We start from the raw sequence: 27,651 nt of genomic DNA, 5'->3' as shown, positions 1-27,651 counted from the left end.
TTTTCTTTGTCTTTCAAGGCACTGGCTTTATTTTTGTCTGAAGGTTTCCATATATCCAATCCAACCCTTAGTACATGGTAAAACTTGATCTGACTTAAGCATGTGTTTAAACATGCCTGGAGGAGAATGGTGAGGGTGACACAGGCATCACTGCCTCGTGATTTATTACTCTCTTAGGGTTCCATCAGCAGGTGGAATGAAAGACACCTCCCACTCTGACCCCTTGGGCGACCAGGCCATTGTACTCCTTCACTGCCTGCTCTGTCTGGAGGACCCGCACATCAATGCCTTGCTTCTTGAGGTACTCTACAGTTGATGGAGGCACCTGGGAAGGAGGAAAAGAGAGGAGTAAGTAAGAGGAGAGGCCCCTCCAGGGCTTCCTTTCCTGCCATGTGGCAAGTGCAACCCACAGAATGTCACAGCAGCATGTTATTCCTCGGTCACTCAGCAAATCACCAGTACAAAATTCGGCAGTGAGCCCCAATGAGTCAAAAAGGTCTCTGAGAAGTTCACAGAAGTATCAGAATACCCATGCCTGAAGGTCAAGCGAGATGGAAAACGCATGGATTTGCGAGCCAGCCTTGGCTCTAAGTCCTTACCGGCAGTGTAATCTGAGGTAAGTGAATTAAATTCTCTGAGCATTTGTTTCCACGTCTGCAAGTTAGGAATAATACCGCCCAGTGCACAGAGTTTCGATGAGAACCAACTGAGGCTATTGATGTAAAATGTTTAGCATGCTAAAGAACCCACACTAAACTTAGAAAAGTTTGAGTTGGAATGACCTGAATCTAAATACTAACTTTGTTATATACCACCTACAAGACCTTTGCCTGGCCATATAAAGTGAATTGGCCTCAGTTTCCCCTGCAGTAAAACAGGGATCACAGTGTTTGTGTGACGATGGATTAATATATACACTGCAGCTCCAACATCTTCCCGGAGAGGCTTGCCTTTGCCACCCGCAAGCAGCCCCACCTAAGTCACTGCTTTCGTCAGCGTTTGTTATCTGAAATTATCTAGTTTTCTCAATTGTCCATGAGGGGCATGGACCTTGTTTATCTTACTTAGCTCGTTTTCTCCAGTGCCTGGAAGAGTGTCTTCCTGGTAGGAAGTGCTTGATAGGTATTTGTGAATGAAACAGTGACAATCGTTATTGGATATTTTCTCAACTCTGGCTTGTCCTGCATATATTTTTAAAATAGATTTTAACTAGACTCTGAAAGAACTCTGAAAAAATTTTGTAATATGCTTTATAATACCTTTTTATATGCATGGAAGATTTATAACAAGTCTTTCTCTTTCATTTAAAAATTATTTTTGAGATAACATATTTTAATAAATATTTATTTTGAGATAACATATTTTAACAAAGAGTTCAACAAATAAAAAGTAAAAAGACCATAGTCCAACAGGAAAATAGGCATGGGCTGCACACAGTCATCAAAGGGAAAAACATTCAACTTCACTCATATAAAGCAAATCTTAAAATAGTCACCAAATCATGAAGAGTATAGCAGTGTATAATTCCTATCAACCATGAAAGTCTTAAAGACAGGAATTACTGTCATGGGGGAAAAACTGATGTAAATTAAGAAAATATAAATAAATAAAGAGCACTTTCCTCAGGGAACAGAATCATATATATATATATATATATATATATATATATATATATATAAAGCAAAGAAAGAGGCACACCTCTGTAAAGTTATGTGCAAGGCAGTCCATGATATAATAATTTAACTGGGGACAAAAGGGAAGGATACATAAGTGTAATGCTGTTTATATAAATGGTTACAAGTGTACATCAATTGTACACATCTGTATTTATATATATAAGTGTGCCTATAATTGCAGATGTGAACAGAGACCACTAGAGCAGTATATATCAAATGGGGATGCTGGCGAGGGGATATCTTTCACCTTTGAACTTTTCTATTTCTGCACTGAATCTTATTTTACAATGAACATGTGTTGTTTCTTTAAGTAAAATTTAAAAAATATTTTGTTCTGAAGGGAGAGAAAAGCATAACTTGGATGTGTTTAAGAGAAGAAAAAGAACTGAAATATACCACAAAAATGTAAAATAGTATTAAAATCTAAAGAACTACCACATACAGTGCATTTTACAACATCATCTCACTTAACAATGTGCCTCCTAGATGAGGGTGGTCCCATAAGGTAGTATGACCTAGTGATGTTGTAGTATTTCACTTGGTGTAAGTACACTCTATGAAGTTCACACAAGGGTGCTGCATTTCTCAGACTGTGTGTTTGTACAATGGTGCCATCTTATCTCGGGTACCATCTCAAGCCCTGGATGCCATCTTAGGCTCTGGCCCTGTTGCCATCTTGTACAATAATTTTCCTTCCTAAGCCCGGCCTGGCTTACTAGAAGCCAGGTGACCAGATGGCCCAACCACAAGCGTCAGCGCCACCCCCACCCTGTATGTAAGACCTCTTCTAGCACAGGCTGCTGTTCTCTCGTGTATGGGGAGGCAGCCTGTCGGTTACCCCAGCCCCCAATAAACCTTTTCCCCTACTTTGGTGTTCGGTATATTTTGTGGTGGCCTTTCACTGTGTCCTCTTGTTAAAAAACACATGGCTGTTTTTATAACTGTAGATCTTGAGGAATTATGGGGTTGAGGCATTTCTGAGAAACAGTGGAAAGAACACAGTCTCAAGGTTAACACTCTGATGAGGCAGAGTAGTATGTGCAACCAATACCAGCCTGCATCTCAGCACAGAGTGCACAGTACGTAGAGATGAACTTCAAAGAAGGAGCTATCTGCAGAGACAGACATCCAGGGGGTCACCCCTGCCCTCGGGAAGTCTGTACACACCAATACATACCTTCAAGGCCTCACTCATGCCTCGGCCAATCACAAGTGTCTGTACACCCTTCTCGACAACCTCCTTTACATCTGCAGGCTGCACGCCAGGAGAATGCTGGATGCGGAAAGAGAAAGTAGACAGGTACCTGCTTTCAGTCTTTCTTTTCAATAGGCATTCTTGTGAAATCCATTCATCTAAGAAATGGTTTACTGAGGTTTAATCTGTGCCAAGCATCATTCTGGGCCCTGGTAATAACAGAAGATATAGTGCTGCCCTTAAAGAGTTCCAAGGTAGTGAAAAATATGGGCCGGCACCGCGGCTCACTAGGCTAATCCTCCACCTTGCGGCGCCGGCACACCGGGTTCTAGTCCCGGTCAGGGTGCCGGATTCTGTCCCGGTTGCCCCTCTTCCAGGCCAGCTCTCTGCTGTGGCCCGGGAGTGCAGTGGAGGATGGCCCGAGTGCTTGGGCCCTGCACCCCATGGGAGACCAGGAGAAGTACCTGGCTCCTGCCATCGGATCAGCGCGGTGCGCCGGCCGCAGCGTGCCAGCCGCGGCGGCCATTGGAGGGTGAACCAACGGCAAAAGGAAGACCTTTCTCTCTGTCTCTCTCTCTCACTGTCCACTCTGCCTGTCAAAAAATAAAAAAAATTAAAAAATAAGCTTAAAAAAAAGGAAAGAAAAATATGGACGACTAAAGAGAAATGTCAATAGTTTTACAAGTGCTACAAATAAGTAAGTTCAGGATATTGTAAGGGCAAAATGGCACCTAAATGATATATGGCAGGCTAGGGAGGTGATCAGAGAAGGCATCCCAGAGGTGGTAACACTTAGACATAAAGAACAGACAAGAACTAACTGATTGGCACCAGCGCTGTGGCATGGGGTTGGGCCTCCACCTGAGAGGCTGATGTCCCATATGGGTGCCGTTTCACATTCTGGCTGCTCTATTTCCAATCTAGCTGTCTGCTAATGGCTTGGGAAAGCAGTGGAGGATGGCCCAACATAAGAGACCCAGAAGAAGCTCCTGGCTCCTGGCTTTGGATCAGCCCAGATCCAGCTGCTGTAGCCATCTGGGGAGTGAACCAGTGGATGAAAAACCTCTCTCTAACTCTGCCTCTGAAATAAATAAGGACTTACTGGTCAGGGAACAGCAGGCACAAAGCAAAGGCAAGGCCTTGGAAACTGCAGGTCAAAGTGACTCAGCTATAAAGTGATAAGTGTGGTGGGAAAAGAAAGCACTGTGTATCATGTTATACTTTAGAAAGATTTTACAAGAATCTCCATATTGTTTCCTTTGCCTCTTAACTTTAGGAAACTTCTATTTACGCTTTAAAACATGGAAACAGTCTTCCAGGCTTATTTAAGGTAAAGTATTTACCAAAGATGAATCCAACATTCAAGCATGGAGGCCTCTGAACTACTCTGAATTGGCAAAGGAGATGTGGGAGTCAGAGGTTGGTAAATATCAGCCCAACATTACTGGGCTTTACCTGGTAGGTATCTCAACAAGGACGATGACCTCAGCACTGAAGCTCGGAGACACAAAGCAGTGCTTCCTTTGTCCATAAACCTCTGTTCTTTCATTCAACAAACCTTATAGTGACTTAATCTGTGCGAGTCTTAGAGTAGGCACTAGAAATACTGAGAAGAAACCAATAATCCTTCCAAGTGGCCACAACAGCCAGGTCTTGGCCAGGCCAAAGCCAGGATCCAAGAACTCCATCCTGGTCTCCCACATAAGTAGCAGGGACCCAAGTACTTGAGCCATCTTCCAGTGCCTTCCAAGGCACATCATTAAGAAGCTAGATTGGAAGCAGAGTAGCTGAAACTCAAACTGGCACTCTGATACGGAATGCCAGTGTCATAAGTGGCAGCTCAATCCACTGAGTCATAATGTGCTCGCGATCGCTGGCTCTCTGACACACACACACACACACACACACACACACACAGAGTCAACAGGTCCAGAGGCGACAGTATATTTAAAAAATACTTCATTAGGGGGCGGCACTGTGGTGTAGTAGGTTAAGTCTCCACCTGTAGTGTCTGCATCCCATATGGGTGCTGGTTTGTGTCCCAGCTGCTTGATCCAGCTCTCTGCTATGGCCTGGGAAAGCAGCAAAAGATGGCCCAAGTGCTTGGACCCATGCCTCCATGTGGGAGACCCAGAAGAAACTCCTGGCTCCTAGCTTTGGATCATCCTACCTCTGGCCATTTAGGGAGTGAACCAGCGGATGGAAGACCTTTCCCTATCTCTCCCTCTCTCTGTGGCTCTGCCTCTCAAGTAAATAAATAAATAAATCTTTTTTAAAATTTTTATTTATTTATTTTTTATTTATTTATTTTTTTGACAGGCAGAGTGGACAGTGAGAGAGAGAGACAGAGAGAAAGGTCTTCCTTTTGCCGTTGGTTCACCCTCCAATGGCTGCCGCGGCCGGCGCACCGCGCTGATCCGATGGCAGGAGCCAGGTACTTCTCCTGGTCTCCCATGGGGTGCAGGGCCCAAGCACTTGGGCCATCCTCCACTGCACTCCTGGGCCACAGCAGAGAGCTGGCCTGGAAGAGGGGCAGCTGGGACAGAATCCGGCGCCCCGACCGGGACTAGAACCCGGTGTGCCGGCGCCGCAAGGCGGAGGATTAGCCTAGTGAGCCGCGACGCTGGCCTTAAATAAATAAATCTTAAAAACAAAAACAAAAAGCAAAAACACTTGATTGGGGCCGGTGCCATGGCTCATTAGGTTAATCCTCTACCTGCGATGCCAGCATCCCATGTGGGCTCTGGTTCTAGTCCCGGTAGCTCCTCTTCCAGTCCAGCTCTAAGCTGTGGTCTGGCAAAGCAGTAGAGGATGGCCCCAGTGCCTGGGCCCCTGCACCAGCATGGGAGACCAGCAAGAAGCACTAGGCTCCTGGTTTCAGATTAGCGCAGCTCCAGCCTTTACGGCCATTTGGGGAGTGAACCAATGGAAGGAGGACCTTTCTCTCTGTCTCTCTGACTCTGTCTCTCTCTCTCTCTCACTGTCTGTAACTCTACCTGTCAAATAAATAAATAAAAAACCTTAAAAAATACTCAATAAAAAGGCAAGAACAAAGAACACAGGTAAACACAGAAAGCAAATAGCAAGATGAAACATTTAAACCTCAAATATTGTCAGACTATATGAAAAAGTAAGATCCAACTAAATGCTGTTTAAAAGGTATGCACTTTAAATATAAAAACACAGACTGAGAGTAAAATGATGAAAAATATTTAAAATACCAGCACTAAACTTAAGAAAGCTAATGTGGTTATATTAATATCACATGAAGATGGGGAGTATTACTATAGTTAAGAATGTCATTTTGTGATTCTGAAAGGTTTCATTCATTAAGAACAATTCAAAATTCAAATTTGTACACTTTTAACAATAGACTACAAAATATGTGAAGACAGAAATATTATAACTAAAGGGACAAAATCATAACCATAGTTGGAGATTTTAATAGTCATCACTTAGTAATTGATGGAATACTGAGAATACACAAAATCACCAAGAATAATTGATTTGAATTAATACACGTTTTTAGGCTGTCCATCCTAACAATGGCAGCATATATTTTATCAAGTGCACATGGAATATTCACTATGACTATATGCTAGGACATAAAATAGGACTCAATACATTTCAAAGAAGTAAAATAATAAAGAATATGTTATATGACATTATGGATTTAAATTAGAAATTATTAGCAACAAGATAAGTAGAAAAGCTACAAATAATTGGTAATTGAGCAAAATAAATTATTTTTTAAATAAAGGATTAAGTAAAATACATCAAAATTATGGGACATGGCTAAATAATACTTAAAGAGACAAGTATACCTTTACAGCAGAAATAGATCTAAAATTAATGGTTTATGCTTCTTTTTTCAAAAGCTAGAAAACAAAAAGCAAAATAATATCTCTTTTTTTATTTTTTGACAGGTAGAGTGGACAGTGAGAGAGAGAGAGACAGAGAGAAAGGTCTTCCTTTGCCGTTGGTTCACCCTCCAATGGCCGCTGCGGCCGACGTGCTGCGGCCGGCACACCGCGCTGATCCGAAGGCAGGAGCCAGGTGCTTCTCCTGGTCTCCCATGGGGTACAGGGCTCAAGTACTTGGGCCATCCTCCACTGCCTTCCGGGGCCACAGCAGAGAGCTGGCCTGGAAGAGGGGCAACCGGGACAGAATCCGGCACCCCGAACGGGATTAGAACCCGGTGCGCCGGTGCCACAAGGCGGAGGATTAGCCTAGTGAGCCGCGGCGCTGGCTGCAAAATAATATCTCTAAAGAAAACATGAGAAAATAAACAATCAAGTAAGAAAATCAACAAAGCTAAAAGTTGTTTCTTTGAAACTGAATAGTTCTATATCTGTGAAAAACTGAATTTATAACAAAACCTTTCTATTGGAAAAAAGCTAGGGTCTGGTGCTGTGGCACAGTGGGCTAACGCCCTGGCCTGAAATGCCAGCATCCCATATGGGCGCTGGTTCTAGCCTCGGCTGCTCCAGCTGCTCCTCTTTAAATCCAGCTCTCTACCATGGCCTGGGAAAGCAGTAGAAGATGGCCCAGGTCCTTGGGCCCCTGCACCCACGTGGGAGACCCGGAAGAAGCTCCTGGCTTTGGAAAGGCCCAGCTCCAGCCATCGTGGCCAATTGGGGAGTGAACCATAGGATTGAAGATCTCTCTCTCTCTGCCTCTCCTCTCTCTAACTCTTTCAAATAAATAAATAAATCTTAAAAAAAAAAAAAGAAAAAAGCTAGTCTAGGCACGCATTGATTTCATTGGTGAATTATTAAACATTTAGTGAAAATATTCAATAAAATATTTTGAAATCCAAGACTGGTTCAGTATTCAAAAATTATTATTGTTCATCTAGAATAAAGACATTTCATTTGATTTAGAAAAACCATTTGATGGCCGCGCCAAGGCTCACTAGGCTAATCCTCCACCTTGGGGCACCGGCGCACCGGGTTCTAGTCCCGGTCGGGGTGCCGGATTCTGTCCCGGTTGCCCCTCTTCCAGGCCAGCTCTCTGCTGTGGCCAGGGAGTGCAGTGGAGGATGGCCCAAGTGCTTGGGCCCTGCACCCCATGGGAGACCAGGAGAAGCACCTGGCTCCTGCCTTTGGATAGATGAGGTGCGCCGGCCGCCGTGGCCATTGGAGGGTCAACCAATGGCAAAGGAAGACCTTTCTCTCTGTCTCTCTCTCACTGTCCACTCTGCCTGTCAAAAAAAAAAAAAAAAAAAAAAAAAAACCACTCAACAGGGACAGGTGTTTGGCATAGTGTTACGCAGCCTCTGGGATGTCTGCATCCCTTATCAGAGTGTGTGGGCTTACTCCTAGCACTGCTCCCAGTTGGAGCTTCCTGCTGATGCACAGTTGGGTGGCAGCAGGTTATGGGCCAAGTAATTGGATACCTGCCACCCACCCAAGTGGGAGACCCAGATTGAGTTCCTGGTTCCTGGCTTTGGCCTGGCCTAATTCTGGTTGTTGTGGACATATGGGGAGTGAATCAGTGATTGGGCGATCTCTGTTTACCTTTCAGAAACCTTTTTCTCTATGGTAAAGGGCATCAAAGATCCAAGGAAAACCTACAGCTACATATCCAATCAATGTTAAAATAGTAAACATTTTCCCACAAAGACTGTGCATGGAAATTGGCTAGAAATTTACTTATTACCTTTTTAGCCTGTTCATTCCTCTCACATCTCCATGGCTATTATCCTGGTTTAATTCTTTGTTTGGACTATTACAGTAACTTTCTAACTTGTTTCCACAAAATTACTCTAGTCCTTTGCAATTATCCATTGTTCAAACTGTAGCCAGAGTGATCTCATCAAAACACAGAACCATTCATGTCACCCTTCTGCAGAGAAGTATTCAATGGTCTGCTATCCCCTTAGAATAAATGCCAGATTCTTTAATGTGGTCTGTAAGTTCCCAGCAGTCTCCATGGCTTCACTGCACGCACTTTCCCTGTGCTCCATGCGCCAGTCACACTAGCCCTCCATTGGTTCTTCAGTCATAGCATGTTCTCCCCTACCTCTCGTAAGAAGATGAAAAGAAAATCCACAGATTGGGAGAAAACATTTGCCATACAAAAGGCTTGTATGTAGAATATGTAAAGAACTCTCAAAACATAACATGAAGAAAATGGGCAAAATATTTGAACACTTAACAAAAGAAGAGATCTGAATAGCTTGTAGGCACATGAAAAGACTCAGTATCATTAGTCACTACAGACCTGCACATTAAAACCAAAATGGGATATGAAATGCTGGCAAGGCTACAGATACTGGATCTGTCATATACTGCTGGTGGTGTTGTAAAGTGTATAGCCACTCTGAAAGACAGCTTGGCAGTTTCTCGTAATATTCTTTATGATGCAAGTCAGCAGTCATACGTCTGGTTATTTATCCTGGAGAAATGAAAACTTGTGTTCAAACAGTTGTATTTGAATGTTGTTAGCAGCTTTATGTATTGTAGCCCCAAACCAGAAACAACCCAGATATTCACCAACTGATGAATGCATAAACAGATTATGTTTCAATTTAAACAATATTATTCATCAATAAAAAGAATAATCTATTGATAAACATGAAAACATGGATGAATCTGCAGTATATTATGCTAAATGAAAGCAAGCCTCAAAAGATTATATGCTGAATTAACTCCATTAATATGGAATCTAAATTTTAATAAGGTCTGTTTATTAGATAACAGTATTTGTTAATTTCTCGATTTTTTTTAAATGGTAGGATTTTAAGTGGTAGAATTGGAGCAGTTCCCTCCACTCTTCTTTTTTTTTTTTTTTTTTTAAGATTTATTTATTAATTTGAAAGAGTTGCACAGAGACATTAGAAGAGGCACAGATAGAGAGGTCTTCCATCTGCTGGTTCACTCCCCAATTGGCTGCGAAGGCCAGAGCTACACCGATCCAAAGCCAGGTGCCAGGAGCTTCTTCTGGGTCTCCCACACGAGTGCAGGGGCCAAAGGATTTGGGCCATCTTCTACTGCTTTCCCAGGCCACAGCAGAGAGCTGGGTTGCAAGTGGAGCAGCCAGGACTTGAACTGGCGCCCATATGGGATGCCAGCACTGCAAGCGGCGGTTTTATCAGCTATGCCACAGCACCGGCCCAACCTGATTTTTCTGTTACTTGTGATTGTTAGAGAATGTCTTTGTTTTTTATGAAATACACAAACATTTAGGAGTAAAGAGATATAATATCTACAATACACTCAAGCAGTTCAGAAAAAAAGACCTGTCTACTGGTAGAGAGGATATAAAGAAAACAAGGTAAAATGTTACTTTTGTATCTGGGTGAAAAATACACGAAAATTCTTTGTACTTTTCTTTTTAAAGATTTATTATTTATTTGAAAGACAGAGTTACAGAGAGAAGTAGAGACAAAGAGAGAGAGGTCTTCATCTGCTGATTCACTTCCCAGATGGCTGCAATGGCAGGAGCTGAGCAGATCCAAAGATCAGAGCCAGGAGCTTCTTCCAGGTCTCTCATGCAGGTGCGGGGGCACAAAGACTTGAGTGACACTGTCTGCTGCTTCCATACGCCATAGCAGGGAGCTGGATTGGAAGTGGAGCAGCCCATATGGGATGCTGGCACTGCAGGTGATGGCTTTACCCACTATGCTAAAGTGCCAGCCCCTCCTTGTACTTTTCTTGTAATTCTCCTGTATGTCTGAAATTATTTTGAAATGAAATATTTTTTAAGTGTAGTAGAATAAGTGAGTTACAGTTTAGCAGGAAGAGACCACATACAGGCACATATACATATGCACCTGCTCTCTGATTTATTTGCCCAAGGTAACAGAACTAAACAGAAGCCAGGTGGCTACACAAAGCAGTAGAGATGCACCCTATCTAGGAGGGCTTTCCTCATGTCTCCTGATTCCTTGGGTGGTGTATAGCTGGTGACCTTCAAGACTCAGTCAGTACTCTACAGCTGATAATAAAGCAAAATTCTCTCCCACTGCTATCCCATTATATTCACCATTCTAGAGAATTTACACTAAAACTGTTTATACTCATGTTTAAGGGAATACCAAAGCGTGTTTCAGGTTAGAACACCTGCATGTGGAAAAGTGAACCAAACAGATCGGCAGCAAGAATGCACCCTCATGTTGGGAAGGATTCAGAGCTAATGTCCAAGCACCTCCGGACACTGACTCGGTCTCCATTTTCCCTGGTTTCCCAATGATCAGGAAAGATTCAGAGAAATTATTGTCTTCCTGAAGCTATTTAAGTTGTAACTTAAAATATTTATTTGAGAGCGAGAAAGAGACAGACAGATAGAGCTGCCATCTACAGATTCACTCTCCAAATGCCTTCAATGGCTGGGGATGGGCAAGGTCAAAGCTGGGAGCCAAGAACTTAATCCAGGTCTCCGTTGTAGATGACAAGGATGCAAATACTTGAGCCATTATCTGCAACCATCCAGGGTGCATACTATTAGCAGGCAGCTAGAATTGGGAGTGCAGCCGGGACTTGAATACAGTCACTCTGATACAGTAACATCTTAACCAATAGGGTGAATGCCTACCCTGAAGTTTATAACTTTTAAAAAGTCAAAACACAAAAAAGGATACATATTCACTTGATTACAACAGCTATTCTTACAGACTGCATGAGAATAGATTAGATGCCCTTTTTTACTTCCACAGCTCTGTGATGTGATCAATCCCAGAAACACCTGGAACTAAAATATAATTTAAATAACTTAACATTTTTTTTCCTGGTGACGTGACCATGGTAGATATTTAATAGATCAGGGCTCAAGATCTTCACCTTCCTTAAATAAATGCATTTACCTGAAATACTGAATGATTCCTTATTTAAGAAAGAACAGCACCTCCTTGGAGCAGCACTGTGCTCTAGCCTCTGAAGCTCACATTGTAGTACGATGAAAGAAGGCTCTGACTACTGGAAGTCAAGTGGAAGGTCATAGAGAGTGCAAAACCACAGTCCTCTGGAGATTCAGAGGCTGGAGACAGCCGCAGCCCATCGGAATTGCTGGAGCAGTGGAACTCCAGTGATAAATCTGGCTGTGCTGCTGCACAGCAGGCCCAGGGTATTGCATACAGAGCAAGGAAAAAGAATTCTGTGATGGCTGTGGGTGTGCATGCTTTGTAGAGGCCTGGAAGTGGCACCTCAGACCGTCACTGAGGAGTCCAAACTGCACCATCTCCTGTGCTTCCTCCACTCCCTCAGGGCAAACCACTAAGGCTCATGTCCCTGCTGAGTATGTGATTCTGGTCCTCTCCTTTAAGAGGCTTTCTGTCAAATGACCCAAGTTTGTAAAATCTTACTGTGTTTGGCTGGCGCCGCAGTTCACTTGGATAATCCTCTGCCTGCGGTGCCGGCACCCTGGGTTCTAGTCCCAGTTGGGGCGCCGGGTACTAGTCCTGGTTGCTCCTCTTCTGGCCCAGCTCTCTGCTGTGGCCCGAGAGGACAGCGGAGGATGGCCCAAGTGCTTGGGCCCTGCACCCGCATGGGAGACCAGGAAGAAGCACTTAGCTCCTGAGTTCGGATTGGCGAGCAGCGCTGGACATGGTGGCCATTGGGGGGGGGGTGAACCTTTCTCTCTGTCTCTCTGTTTCACTAACTCTGCCTGTCCAAAAAAAAAAAAAAAAAAAAAAAAAAAAAAAACACACACACACACAAAACCTTACTGTGTTTTTCTTGGGAGAAAGATTGTGGGAAAATGTCCAGCTACTACCTACTATGCCAGCTAAACAAAAGGATGGTATTTTTTATGGTTTGGACATTTTATGTTACATTTTAAAGGAAAATATTCCTAAATTATACTTTCAAAGGAGCATTTTCTTCTGCCAAAATTAAATGAGCATAAATGGGTGGTAGCAGTGCTGTTATCTGGCTGTGTTGCTGATAAAAACAGATTCTGTAAGTTGAGGTTAAAAGATTCCTGGAATCTGTCCCTGAGGACACTGCCTGAGTCACATTCTCATTATCGCTTGTTTGAATTAACAGCCTCCGAGATGATCTGACTGTACAAGGGCAATGGCCTGGTTTTGTGCCACAGGCTCCTCCGGCAGACTAGTGAGGCTTATGGGGTTCTCTTCTTGGAGTAATGGATGTTTGGAATTTTTTTTATTTAAAGATTTATTCATTTATTTGAAAGGCAGAGTTAGAGAGAGAGAGAGAGATGGTGAGACAGAGAGAGATCTTCCATCTGCTGGTTTATTCCCCAAATGGCCGTAAAGGCTGAGACCAGGCCAGGCCGAAGCCAGGTGCTTCATCCAGGTCTCCCACAAGGCTGTCGGGGCAAAAGCACTTGGGCCATCTTCTGCTGCTATTCCCAGGCCATCAGCAGAGAGCTGGATTGGAGGTAGAGCAGCTGGGAATCAAACTGGCATGCATATGGGATGCTGGCATTGCAGCTGGCAACTTAGGCTGATACGCTACCGCACCAGCCCCTCAGAATAATGTTTAAAATACATAAGATAAAACATTTAGGATTACAAAGGAAACATTTTATACAGATAAAGTTATCAAAACATTAATGACAAATATTTGGTCTAGGAACATACGTACTTTTTTATTAGTTTAAGAAATCTTTTCCAAAAGTCTACTAGCAGACTTACCTTTATCTTGTACAGGCTGAACAGCCCTACACCAAAAATTCAAGTTTCAAAATGCTCCAAAATTGGATCAAGTGCTTAAAAAGTTTCAGATTTTGAAGCATTTTGGAGTTTGAATTTTGGGAATGGGGATGCTCAACTGGTAGAATCTGTGTGAATATTCCCAAATCTGAAAAACTATGAAAGCTGGAACATTTCAGGTCCCAAGCATTTCAGATAAGGGATACATTAAACAGGATCATCCTTCAGAAAGGAAGGATCTCTTTCCATCATTACCCGCCCTAGGAAATCCACTGACCTGTTCCTGAGTGAAAATTATTAAAACCAACAAAACAACAAAAAACCCAAACAAACAGCCCTACAAAACCCACATAAGTAACTAAAACTTAAACCCTTTAAAGCCTCTGGAAATGGCCCAAAAAGCAAACAGCAAATGAAGAAACATTTTTAGAAAAAAATCTATACAAATTTGCTGGAATGGACTCAATATTTCTGTCTCTACGAAGTTCATTTGGTAAAGCCCTAACACTAAAGTGCTGTTATTGAGAGCTGAGGCCTATGGGAGATAATTAGGTTTTGAGGGGAGACAGCTCATGGATGGGGTTAGTACCCTTTTAAGATAGAGCCAGAGAGACAGCTGACTCATTTTCTGTCATGTAAGGACACAAGAGAGGATCACTAACAGGAACTTGGAAGAGGCTCCCTACCAGAACCCAACCATACAGGCATCCTGATCTCACACTTTCAAGCCTCCAGAATTGCTGAGGAATCAATGTTTACTGTTTAAGGTGCTAAGTCTGTTTGTTGTAGCAGCTTGAGCAGACTGAGACTTGGCAAGAAAGGTGAGCATGTGTGCCTCCTGCCCCCTCCCCGTCGAGTGAGGCAGCAGCACAGCTGCTTTGGAAGACAGTCTGGCAGTTTCTCAAAAGGTTAAACATAGTTAGCATATGACCTAGCAAATTATCCCTATGTCTATTCCTAAGAAAAAGGAATGGTTTCGCTGGTGCCACGGCTCAATAGGCTAATCCTCTGCCTGTGGTGCCAGTGCCCCAGGTTCTAGTCCCAGTTGGGGCACTGGATTCTGTCCCGCTTGCTCCTCTTCCAGTCCAGCTCTGTGCTGTGGCCCAGGAAGGCAGTGGAGGATGGCCCAAGTGCTTGGGCCCTGCACTCACATGGGAGACCAGGAGGAAGCACCTGGCTCCTGGCTTCAGATCAGCGCAGTGCACCGACTGTAGCAGCCCTTTGGGGGGTGAACCAACAGAAGGAAGACCTTTCTCTCTATCTCTCTCTCTCTAACTCTGCCTGTCCAAAAAAAAAAAAAAAAAAAGAATAGTTTCATTTACATGAAGCATCTAGAACAGGCTCATTAATGATATCAGAAAGATGAGTCAGTGCCAGGAGCTGAGGGCAAGAAAGAATGGGCACTGACCCCTAATGGTTATGGGTTTCTTTTTTGGGGTGATAAATAGTTAGCAGTGGTAACTGTCAAACAAGCTTAAGAATATAAGAAGACCATTCAAGTGTATATTTAAAAGGATGGGTTTAATGGTAATGAATTATAGTTCAACAAAAGACAGAAATAATTACTTTCAAGTTGGTCAGCCTCTGGTAGTGTTGACCAAAGACATGCATGTTACCTCAGTTCCAGTTTCTCTCCAGTCCCAGGCTCGACTGCCCCCTGGCCACACTTTGCAGTCCTTATAGGTTGTGGTACAGCCTTGCACTTTCATTTGTCCCCATGAAAGGGAAGCAATTTCAGGGGAGGACATAGGAATTTAAGTGAAATCTGAAATTAAAATAAAAATATACTAAATCAGTTATAAAGTTGAAATACCTCCAAAATACAGGGATACTAACCTCCAATTCTCCATGATTCGAGAAGCGTCTTTCTCATTTATGTGGCTGTCCCTTCTTTAGAGGTCAAAACAGTAACTATTATTCTTGGAATCCTGAATCATCCAACCATGGAAACCAAATACTACAATTACCTCTCTGACTCCAGAGGAAATCCCCAGAACGTCTATATCTATATAAAATATTCAATTTTAAATATGTAAATTTAAATAAAACATATAAATAAGTAAATATTTTATTCATACAACATTTTCTGTTAAAAAAACATGGGGAGGTGGCACAGGTGTTACAGAACAGTGCTAAAGCCACTTTAATGCTGGAGTGCCTGCAACTGAGTCCTGCCCATGTTTCCATCCAGCTTCCTGCCAGTGTACATCCTGGAACGCAGCAGATGATGGCTCAAGTACTTGGGTCCCTGCCAGCCACGGGAAAGACCCAAATTGAGTTCTGGGATCCTAGTTTCAGCCTGGCTCAACCTTGGCTGTTGTGGGCATTTGGGGAATGATCCAGAGAATGGAAGATATGCCTCTGTGCCTTTAAAGTAAAATGAAAATAAATAAAATTAAGATATGGGTATGCTTTGGCCTTGTCTGGTTTAGTTCCTGATCATCTTTATTTCCGGCTTTTCTTTGTGTCCCACACTCAGTTTCAAGGACTCTGGATAATTCTTTTCTTTTTTTTTGACAGGCAGAGTGGATAGTGAGAGAGAGAAACACAGAGAAAGGTCTTCCTTTGCCGTTGGTTCACCCTCCAATGGCCACCGTGGCTGGCACACCGCGCCTATCTGAAGGCAGGAGCCAGGTTCTTATCCTGGTCTCCCATGGGGTGCACTACCTGGCCACAGCAGAGAGCTGGCCTGGAAGAGGGGCAACCGGGACAGAATCCGGTGCCCCGACTGGGACTAGAACCTGGTGTGCCGGTGCCGCAAGGTGGAAGATTAGCCTACTGAGCCGCAGCACCGGCCAGGATAATTTAATTATTGTGTGTAAGCTCCTTATACTTAGCAGGGTGTCTCTTCATTATATTTCATTAGCATGGTCAAGTTAACTTATCTAGGTATTGATGTTCTTTAATGATGGACGAAGGCTTTCTACTCTGAACTTAATGTTTAAAATCTGGGGCCGGCACCATGGCTCACTTGGTTAATCCTCCGCATGCAGCGCCAGCATCCCGTATGGGTGCCGGGTTCTAGTCCTAGTTGCTCCTCTTCCAGTCCAGCTCTCTGCTGTGTCCGGGAGGGCAGTGGAGAATTGCCCAAGTGCTTGGGCCCCTGTACCCGCATGGGAGAGCAGAAAGAAGCACCTCGCTCCTGGCTCCGGATCGGCACAGCACCAGCCATGGTGGCCATTTGGGGAGTGAACCAACGGAAGGAGGATCTTTTTCTCTGCCCCTCTCTCTCACTGTCTATAACTCTACTTTTCAAATAAAAAAAATGTTTAAAATCTGTACATTTGCTTCAAAAGGCACTGTACACTTGCATCTATCAATCTGAATAAGAATAAATTTGAAGCTATAAATTATAATTTCCATTTTCAGATAAGGAAAGTAATACCATAAAGTTAATAAGTAACTTTAAGAAAAACACAAATTCTGAGTGATAAAGGTGAGTTTGTACCTAGGCCTGTCAGACTTCAAAACTCAGGTTCTTTTCATTATACCACATTACCTTGACACTAGAAACATCCCTCTCCAAGTATACAGTCTTTTACTAAGTATTGTTATTAAAGATTTATTTATTTATTTGAAAGAGTGACAGAGTTCGGGGCGGGGAAGGGAGGCCCATGCATGTATGTGTGAGAAAGCTATCTTCCATCTGCTAGTTTACTCCCCAGATGGCCACAACTCCCAGAGCTGGGCAAGGCTGAAGTCAGGAGCCAGGAACTCTGTCCAGGTCTCCTGCATGGGTTGCAGGGAAGTAAGTACTCTCCAAATGGCTGCAACTTCCAGGGCTGGGCCAGGCCAGAGATTCATCTGTGTCCCCTACATGGGTGCAGAGGCCCAAGCACTTTGTTTTTTGTTTTTGTTATTGATTTTTTTTTCAATACACAGTCTTACAATGTCTTCCCAGGCACATTATCAGGAAGCTGGATTGGAAGCAGAGCAGTAGGGACTTGAACTGGTACTCTGATACAGAACACAGTGTGGCATTGCTAGCAGTGGCTTACTCTGTTGTGCCTCAACATCAGTCCCTTTTAGTAAGTATTTGATTTACCCCTGAAGTCTATTTCTTCCATGAGATTTATCAAAAAAGAATGGTTTCCTTTTGTTATTCTGAGTGATAAAGAAAGAATAAGAGACTATTTGATCTTCATTATGTATTTACTTCTATAGGTACATTGCAAGTCTAATTTCTTTAAACACCTATAGTTCACTGTTGGGAATGAAATTGTTACTGCTTCCTTAAATGCCATTAAATGACTTGTCCTTCATTTCCATTTGCTAGTAAGTAGTTTGTATTTTACTCATTTAATTTTCTATTTTGTCTGTTTATGTAATACCTGTAAATGTGCACAAGTGTGTTTACAATTATAATTTTTTAAAGCACCATATGCAAACAGATATATAATGGATACTTTTCTTATTGTTGACACCTTTACTTAATATATACTGGTAACTAACAATAGGAGGTTTGAAAAGAAGTTTTCATTCTCTACAGTTAGAATTTGTTTTCCAGGGTTAGGGTCATGACAATAGAAGATTAAGCTGCTCCCTGTGACTCCAGCATCCCATATGAGTGCCTGTTCCAGCCCTGGCTGCTCCACTTCCATCCAGTTCCCTGTGGATGCACCTGGAAAGCAGTGGAAGACAGTCCAAATGCTTGGGCCTAGGGCCAGCACTGTGGCACAGAAGGTTAAACCTCTGACTGCAGCGGCGGCATCCCATATGGGCACCAGTTTGAGTCCCGGCTACTCCACTTCTGGTCCAGTTCTCTGCTGATAAACCTGGGAAAGCAGTGGAGGATGGCCCAAGTGTTGGGCTCCTGCACCCATGTGGGAGACCTGGAAGCTGCTTGGCCCAGCCCCGGCCACTGCAGCCATCAGGGGAGTGAACCAGCAGATGGAAGATATCTCTGTCTCTGTGTATTAAAAAAAAAATCAATAACGAAAACAGGAAACAAAAAAAGTGCTTGGGCCTCGGCACCCATGTGGAGACACAGATGAAGTTCTGGCCTGGTCCAGTCCTGGCAGTTGCAGCCATTTGGGGAGAACCAGCAGATGGAAAACCTCTCTCACTCTGCCTTTCGAATAAATAAATCTAAAAAACAACAACAAAAGAATTTGTTTGCCATTTTCATTTCAATTTATTTTCTTTCAAGAAATATGTTTTGAGCTTCTATCCTTTGCAACTCATTGTGCTTGCAGGAGAAATCACAGGGAACATAAATAAAAAGATAAATGGGAGCATTTTATTATTTGATGAATGAAGGTCAAAATCTAGCAGAAGTTACAGATATACATTAATATACCATTAATTGTAACATGTCAGATTATATTAAGTCCAGGTTGAATAGGGAATGTTAATGCTAGATTTAATAATTAGGTATGAACAAAGCACAATAGGAAATCAGAAGGAAGAGTGATTAACTCTGGAAAGACAACACAAGTAAGAGTGCTCTTGAGTGATTTTTAGAGAACATGCCAATAAGCGTGGCTATGAAAAAAAGAACAATTTTTAAAGGCAAATATGGGGAGGATGAGGAAAGGAAAGATTTTCTTTTCTAACACAGAGTACCATATGAGAAAATACAGGAATAGGTTTGAAGAATAAGCAGAGGGGATGTTCTACTTGTCATGTTTTACTTTATCACTTACATATTGAGAATTATGCCTGCCACCAGCAGATGTCAATGGTCATTTCTGTACTGTCACTTCCAGAGCAGTAACTGAAATACAGGCTTCTCTTGTCAACAGTTGTCGCTCCCCCTCTTCGTGGAGGAACGACACAGGACCCTGCGCTGTTCTTTCGTCTGCTCGGCCCTCCCCGGGTTTGCTGCTGGTTCTTCCCGGGTTGGCTACTGTCCCTTCCACCTCCGTGGAAGGGCAGTTCCCCGTGGCCACATTCCCCACTTCCGCAGGGGAGCGGCACACCGCTGGCCGGCTCTCTCGGGGGCTGCACAGGTGTTCCCCTTAGATGTTCCCCTTAGATGTTCCCGGTGCATGCCATCTCTCTCCTCCTTTATAGTCCTCCTCCGCCAATCCTAACTCGGCTGCCCACACGCCGAGTATGCTGCTCTCCTCCAATCAGGAGCAAGTCCTACAGTTTATTGGCTGAACTGGAGGCAGCTGTGTAGAAACTGTTTTCTCCTCTCCCAGCGCCATATTGTGGGAGAGCAGATGCATAGAATAAGTCTTAATTCCAGTAACAGTCTAGTCCGGGTTGCTCCCCACAGATCCCCCTTTCTTTTTATTTTTTGGCGTTGATACGCACCTGTCTTCGGTGTCCCGCGGCACACACTCTGCTCTACTTGCTAGAGTTGCCACAGGTTCTTACAAGTCCTATCAATCAGGCAAACCGAATCTGGGTCCTCTCTTCGCCATGTTGTGAGGAGGTTTTTAGGCGCTGATGCGTGCCTGTGTTCGGTGACCTGCGGCTCATACTCTGGTCGAGCCGCCTGCTGGTGCTTACCACCTTACTAATCAGGCAGACCGAATCTAAGCCTTCTCATTGCCATATTGTGGGGAGGCCTATTGGTGTTGATTCGTGCCTATCTTCGGTGACCTGCAGCTCATACTCTGGTCGAGCTGCCTGCTGGTGCTTACCGCCTTACTAATCAGGCAGACCGAATCCAAGCTCTCTCATTGCTGTGTTGTGGGGAGGCCTTATTGATGTTAATTTGTGCCTGTCTTCGGTGACCTGCGGCGCATAAGCTGCTAGCCGCCCGCAGGTGCTCATCGCCTCACTAATCAGGCAGACCGAATCCAAGCCTTCTCATTGCAGTATTGTGGGGAGGCCTTTCTATTTCTCTATTTCTCTACCTCCGGGCATTCCTATTTCTCCCATTTTACTTCTATCTTCCAGCATTCCTATTTCTCTCATTTTACTTCTATCTTCCGTTTCTCTTATCCCCGCGGCCTCCCGGCGCCCGCCCCGAGGCTGCTTCTCGGCGGCTTTCCGGCTCTGAGCCGCTTCAGCCCGCGCCTCTCTCATCTGCGCGGCTTCGCACTAGCCCAGCGTTCCCTATCTACTTGAGCCCCGCACGCTCTCTCTGCGCGCGGCAGCCTCCGCGAGTCACACAGCGTAGCTCACGTCTCCGCCACTAGCATTCAATCCAAGTTCCCCGGGCTAACCTGGCGAATTCAACCCAGCTCACGTCTCCGCCCCACGATTTGGCTACCCGTCCTTTGCTCCCCGGGCTAATCAGACGGATCCCAACCGGGCTTACGTTTCTGCTTCTGGTTTTAACTTTTCGCCCCCTAATCCCGGGCTAACCTGAGAATCTCAAAGTGGCTTTCGTCTCCGCCTCGGCCTGCCCCCCGCGGCTTCAATTTCCCTAACATTTTTCTCTACCCGGTATGTTTCCCTAAGTTTTCTTCCAACAATACTCCTCCCTCATTTCTCCTGGCCTCTCCCCACAGTCCGCATCCGAGTCTGTTTGTTCTAGCTTTCACTTTCGCTTTCGACCTTAGAGATTTCTCCCAACTTCCCCCCGTAGTCCGTATCTGAGTCTATGCCTAGGCTTTCAATAGCTTCTTCCGGCACCTTTTTCGTCTGGCTTTTCCCTAGGCTGTTTGCTAGTCTCTCTCTCCGATATTTTCCCATTTCTTCCCGTTTCTTCCCTCCTAAGTTTCATATCCGTCCTAGGTTTCCTATCCGAGTCACGGCACCATTATGTCGCTCCCCCTCTTCGTGGAGGAACGACACAGGACCCTGCGCTGTTCTTTCGTCTGCTCGGCCCTCCCCGGGTTTGCTGCTGGTTCTTCCCGGGTTGGCTACTGTCCCTTCCACCTCCGTGGAAGGGCAGTTCCCCCTGGCCACATTCCCCACTTCCGCAGGGGAGCGGCACACCACCGGCCGGCTCTCTCGGGGGCTGCACAGGTGTTCCCCTTAGATGTTCCCGGTGCATGCCGTCTCTCTCCTCCTTTATAGTCCTCCTCCGCCAATCCCAACTCGGCTGCCCACACGCCGAGTACGCTGCTCTCCTCCAATCAGGAGCAAGTCCTACAGTTTATTGGCTGAACTGGAGGCAGCTGTGTAGAAACTGTTTTCTCCTCTCCCAGCGCCATATTGTGGGAGAGCAGATGCATAGAATAAGTCTTAATTCCAGTAACAGTCTAGTCCGGGTTGCTCCCCACAAACAGTGATGTTGTTAGTGTATGCTGAGACCTCATAAAGTTTGTGGAAAATGGAATTAAAGGATAAATTTATTTTGTTGTACAGTTTTAAATCCATGCATAGCTTTTTTTGTAATACATAATTTTCATAAATTGTTTTGAATACCCTCAATACAGGGTATATGAAGTAAGGGTGGGTTAGTACACGATGAGAGATGCAGCTGGAAAGGTAAACTGAGTTCCCATTATGGTGGAGATTTCACAGATGTTAAGAGGTTGGACTGTAAAGAAAATGTGACTACAAAATATGAAAAGTGACATTATTTGCCCCAAGTTGGAAAAAGATACCTATGATGATGCAAAAAGGGGCTTCTTTCATATTGTGTGGAATAGGCTGGGCTTCTAAAAACATGACGGCAGGGGTGCGCATTTGGTGCAGCTGTTAAAGACAGCACGTGGGCCACCTGCATTCCACATCACAATGCCTGGACTTGAGTACTCATTCTGCTCAGGATCCCAGTTTTCTGCTAGTGTGTACCCTGCAGGGCAGCAGGTGATCATTCAAGCACAAGGGTCCCTGTCACTCCCATCAAAGAACTGAATTGATTTCCTGGCTCTGAGGCAATGGAGAAGTGAACCAGTGGAGGCCTCTCTCTCTCTCTGCCTCTATCATAGAATTTAAAAAAAATATGAGGTAAGGGTAAAGCAGGATGTATAGAATGTTTCATGGAATACCAGAATCACAATCACATGTTCTTGCAAACATTTAGATCCAACATAGATCTAAGTAAGAATTTCAGGGAGTACCTAAGGAATCTGTATTTAGCACTTGGTGGATATTTGGGTTTCCCCTAATTTTAGACATTAAGAATAATTCTGGGGGCTGGAGCTGTGGTGTAACAGGTAAAGCTGCTGCCTGCAGTGCCAGCATCCATATGGGCATCCATCCAAGTCCTGGCTGCTCCACTTCCAATCCAGTTCTCTGTTGTGGCCTGGGAAAGCAGTGGTGGGTGGCCCAAGTCCTTGGGTCCGGGAGATCCAGATGAAGCTCCTGGCTCCTGGATTCAGATCGGCGCAGCTCCAGCCGTTGCAGTCATTTGGGGAGTGAACCAGTGGATGGAAGACCTCTCTCTCTCTGCATAACTCTGACTTTCAAATAAATAAATCTTTGAAAAAATAATTCTGCTATGAGCATTTATGTACAAAATTTTTCATGTACCTGGAAGACAGCTGCCAGTTCTAATGACAGCTATGTTTAACATTTTGAGTATTTTCCAAAGCAGATGTACAATTTCATGTGGTATATGAGAGTTCTGTTTTGTTTTCTCCACATCATTGTCAACACTTGTTATTTTCCATTTATTCTTTTTTTTTTTTTTTTTTTTTTGACAGGCAGAGTGGACGGGGAGAGAGAGAGACAGAGAGAAAGGTCTTCCTTTTCCATTGGTTCACCTCACAATGGCTGCTGAGGCCAGCTCGCTGTGGCCGGTGCACTGCGCTGATCTGAAGCCAGGAGCCAGGTGCTTCCTCCTGGTCTCCCATGGGGTGCAGGGCCCAAGAACCTGGGCCATCCTCCACTGCACTCTCAGGCCACAGCAGAGAGCCAGACAGGAAGAGGATCTACCGGGACAGAATCCTGCGCCCCAACCAGGACTAGAACCCGGGGTGCCGGCGCCGCAGGTGGAGGATTAGCCTATTGAGCCACGGTGCCAGCCTCAATTTATTCTTAATTATATTTTTCCTAGTTGGCATGAAGTGGTATCTTACTGTAGTCTTATTTATTTCACTGATGACTAATGATTTTAAGTATCTTTTCATTTATTATTTGCAAAGCTTTTTGAAGATCTCTAATCCATGTTAATTTGAATATTTACCTTTTTTAAGACTGTCATGTGTCGTTTGAATATTGTTAATACCATTTGATCAGGGCATATAATCCATTTCACATGTTGCCGAAATCCATTTGCGAGTATTTCATCAAGGACTGTTATCTAAATTCATATGGAATATTGATCTTTGTCCAAGGACTTTGTTCGCATGCCAATCTGGACTAGAAAATGCAAAAACTCTAACCTTGTTTATTAGTCCCCCTTTGACTAATAGTGAGCACGGAGAATATTATAGTAATAATGTTTTTATTTCCTTTTAGAACAATATTTTACTATCTCATGGGAGAGCAGGAGGGAAGGTACTGGAAAAATGCAAAACAGAAGCATAGAAAGGATCAAGTGGATAAGGTTCATATAATGATGTATTAAATCTTCCTTCTGATTTTAAGTTCTTCTCATTAACATGAGGATATCAACTTGGGGCCCGTGGAGTGATGTATGGGTAAAGCCACCGCCTGCAGTGCCGGCATCCCATATGGGCACTGGTTCGAGTCCCAGCTGCTCCATTTCTGATCCAGCTCTCTGCTATGGCCTGGGAAAGCAGTGGAAGATGGCCCAAGTCCTTGGGCCCCTACACCCTCTAGGGAGACCAGGAAGAAGCGCCAGGCTCCTGGCTTCGGATTGGCCCACCTCCTGCTGTTGCGGCCATTTGGGGAGTAAACCAGTGGATGGAAGACCTTTCTCTCTCTTTCTCCCTCTTTCTCTTGGCCTCTCTGTAACCATGCCTTTCAAATAAATAAAACAATCTTTAAAGAAAAAAACTTAAAAACAGATATCAGTTTTATTTTAAAGCAGAGTGTATGTAGCTTTTATTTAAGATTAATTAAATAATGACTATCTGAAGGATTTTTGGGGATATCTTTTCCATAAAACTGTTGTTAAACATGCATGCTAGGTCAGATTTCTCTGAAACTAGGAGCTGCAGGTTCCCAGGGTAAAGGCATATGTGTACTTGGCTGTTTCAGAATTTAATGAAAATAGGTTAGTCTAATTTATTTCAGTGATTCCTTAAAACATTTTGTCACTCACTAAATTAAAACCTCTTTTAAAATGATGACTCACAACCATGAAGTAAGGCTTCTTCTTTTGCTTTCCTTTTTGTTGGTCGTATTGTAAAATAAACATAAAACTTTTTTGGAGAGGCCAAGATGGACAAATAGAGTGACCATGTGCAAGTCTGATCTCTAAAAGATGCTGGCAGTAGGCAGTGCTAGGTTGGAGCTGAGACCTCAGGTCTCTCACATGGGTGGCTGGAGTCCCACTTACTTGAGCCATCATCAAAGCCTCCCAGGGAGTGCATTAACGGGAAGATGTTGTCAGGAAAAAGGCTGGGTATCAAATCCAGGAGGTCTGACACAGGGAAGAGGGCTTCTTCACTGTTAGGCCACATGCCCACCCCTTAGGACAATTTTAAGTATTTATACTTTTTTTTTTGGACAGGCAGAGTTAGACGGTGAGAGAGAGAGACAGAGAGAAAGGTCTTCCTTCCATTGGTTCACTCCCCAAATGGCCACTATGGCTGGAGCTACGCCGATCCGAAGCCAGGAGCCAGGTGCTTCTCCTGGTCTCCCATGGGGTGCAGGGCCCAAGCACCTGGGCCATCCTCCACTGCACTCCCTGGCCACAGCAGAGAGCTGGCCTGGAAGAGGGGCAACCGGGACAGAATCCAGCACCACAACTGGTACTAGAATCCAGTGTACTGGCGCCGCAGGCGGAGGATTAACCAAGCGAGCCGCAGCGCCGGCCTATACTTTATTTTTTTAAACATTTATTTATTTGAAAGGCAGTTACACAGAGAAAGGGAGAGACACACAGAGAAAGAGGGAGAGGGAGAGAGACAGTCTTCCATCTGCTTGTTCACTCCCCAAAGGGCTGGGCAGGGCCAGGCTGAAACCAGGAGCCCGGAATTCCATCTGGGTCTCCCACGTGGATGCAGGGGCCCAAGCACTGCTGCTTTTGCAGGTGCATTAGCTGGGAGCTGGATTAGAAGTGGTGCACTGGGACTTGAACCATTACCCATAGGGACCTTGGTGTTGCAGAGAGCAGATTAACCTGCTATGGCACAATGCCAGCCCTACACTTTAATTTCTTACATTAGTATTTCTTGAACTGGAATATTCAGAAGTATCTGTCAAGTTTCAATTTTTTTTCCTTTAAAAGGGGTGTGTGTATTAAGAATTACTAATCTAAGTAATAAATTCCTCTTACAAAATAGAATTTTTCTCTTTTGATAAATAAGTTTTTCTTTATATATAGAGAATGATAAAGACCAATGTGGTTTCACTCTCTTTTCCATTTTTTCCCTGGCAACACAGAAAAAAATTAATGTTTAACTACGTAATTATATTCTGAGTTCCTGATACAATTATTTGCCCACATACTTATCTTCCTTTAATCATATATTCCTATGTTGTGTTTTGTGTTGCATCTTTTTAGAAGTAAGTTTTCAGTGCACTCTGAAAATGTCGGTTCAACATAATAAACTGTACAGTTAAATGAATACAGCTGGATTCTGTGTAAATTAATCCCTGACAGCAACAACTAGTATTTAAGAACATGCAGGGGCATTGTCTAATCACTTTACTGTGAATTATCTGGTAAAACCTTATAAGGTAGGTACTGTATTATTACCCACTTTAGCAAAGGTCCAAGAAATGGCGAAAGTTGACGAGGTCCTAAAGCGGTCCAGCTGTGGCTCGTCTGGCTGAATCCAAGCCTCCTATGCATAATGTATCTGACTTCTCCAGTTTCACATTCTACTCTACTCTACATAATTGATGGTTTTCTCGGAGGCTCTCCGTGGGAGAACACCCACCGCTACTCCTAACGGAGTGGAAGCCCGTCCGTCACACGCTCCTCGCCGTCCCACCGTCTCCTCTCCGTGGGTCCTAGCCCCGGCTCCGACCCTGGCTCCCACAGAGCCCCTTCCCCTCACCCCCGGCAACGACACCAGAGTCGCCGCGCAGAGCCGGACTCTTTCGGACCCCCTCTCCCGGCAGGGTCCCCAGAGTCGCGCTGCTCATGCTCTTCAGCAGCCGGCAATATCCCTCAGCAAACTTTGGCGACTTTGTACAAAAATGGCCCACGCCAAGCCATGTCCAAGGCGCCTACCCACAGCTCGCTTTCCCAACGTCCTCCCACAATCGTGCTTTTACCTGCTACTCTTTCTGCTTCTCATTCGGTTCTCAACTTTCCTCTCCTCGTAGCCCGCTTTGAGTCCCTGGATGCCCCTGCAAACTCACCCAACGCCTTCTCTTCTGGGTGGCTTCTCACAGGGCCCCGCACTCGCCCTCTCACCTCGGAGAGTCCTCTCGATCCCGCGAGGCCCTCCCTGACCACCCGGCCTGCAGTCAGCCTTCCGGCCGGCCGGAACCCAGCCCCGCCCCCTCCACGCCTATTGGCCAGGCTCTCGAAAGTCCCGCCCCTCCGGCCCGCCTCCCCGCCCCGCTTCCCTTGTTTTCATTCCCCCTGTCACACGAGGCAGTGGCAACCCGAAGTGGGAGGGGAGACGTAGAGGGAGGGAAGGGGGAGGAAAGAGGGCGGAAAGTGAAAGGCACGGAGCGCCTCTCTGTCCCCCGTCTGACGCGGTTCTCGACTGCTCCGGGCCGCCGTTGTATTGTGGGATCGCGGCGCAGTCCCTGAGACGCTCGGATCCGCAGGGGAGCCCCCTCGAGAGCGCCTCCTGTCGTCCGTAAGGCTGCCCTGCCATTCCTTGGCACCCCCAACTCCCCCCACCCCCCCATCGCCGCCTCCTCCATCCTCCAGTTCAAAATGGCGACGGCGGCGGCAGCGGCGGCGGCGATGGCTCCTCCGGGCTGCCCGGGTTCGTGCCCCAACTTCGCCGTAGTCTGCTCCTTCTTGGAGCGCTACGGGCCGCTGCTGGACCTGCCTGAGTTGCCGTTCCCCGAGCTGGAGCGGGTGCTGCAGGCGCCGCCGCCGGACGTCGGCCACGGAGAAGGTAAGCGAGGGGCCCCGAACGCCCGGCGGGAAGCGGCCCTGGCGTGCTCCTTCTCTCCGCTGCTCTCAGACACCCTGGGCCCTCGCAGCTCAGTCTCCCCCCCACCCCGGGGCGCAGCTCCGCGGGGCCCTCTTCTCCGCCCAGCCGCCGGGGTCTTGGGCAGTGGGGAGGCGGGGCGGAGGCCCCCTAGGGCCACTGTGTCCGGCGCGG

General features: G+C 45.2%; 2 protein-coding genes across 5 annotated transcripts in view; one reads left to right on the top strand and one right to left on the bottom strand.

Moving 5' to 3' along the window:
* On the bottom strand, positions 1-26,978 carry AAMDC (adipogenesis associated Mth938 domain containing). Of its 3 annotated transcripts, none has more exons than XM_002708673.5 (4): positions 26,639-26,978; positions 15,106-15,254; positions 2,854-2,949; positions 1-325 (listed from the first exon to the last, which is right to left on the bottom strand). In XM_002708673.5, exons 2-4 carry the CDS (start codon positions 15,235-15,237, stop codon positions 185-187), a joined length of 369 nt encoding a protein of 122 aa, XP_002708719.1. In that variant the 5' UTR covers positions 15,238-15,254; positions 26,639-26,978; the 3' UTR covers positions 1-184. The 3 variants fall into 3 exon arrangements, with proteins under 3 accessions (XP_002708719.1, XP_008261724.1, XP_008261734.1); XM_008263502.4 differs by having other exon boundaries at positions 26,726-26,969; XM_008263512.4 differs by having other exon boundaries at positions 26,781-26,916.
* The window catches only part of RSF1 (remodeling and spacing factor 1), a 165,371-nt gene continuing 164,649 nt past the window's right edge, over positions 26,930-27,651 (top strand). For both annotated transcript variants that reach the window (XM_002708674.5, XM_017344448.3), the window contains exon 1: positions 26,930-27,441. In XM_002708674.5, coding sequence (XP_002708720.2) covers positions 27,255-27,441 — 187 coding nt within the window. In that variant the 5' untranslated portion in view covers positions 26,930-27,254. The remainder of the gene's footprint in view (positions 27,442-27,651) is intronic.

Source organism: Oryctolagus cuniculus, chromosome 1, assembly GCF_964237555.1.
Source record: "Oryctolagus cuniculus chromosome 1, mOryCun1.1, whole genome shotgun sequence".
Classification (NCBI taxonomy): Eukaryota; Metazoa; Chordata; class Mammalia; order Lagomorpha; family Leporidae; genus Oryctolagus; species Oryctolagus cuniculus.
This window is presented reverse-complemented; position numbering and strand designations above follow the sequence as displayed.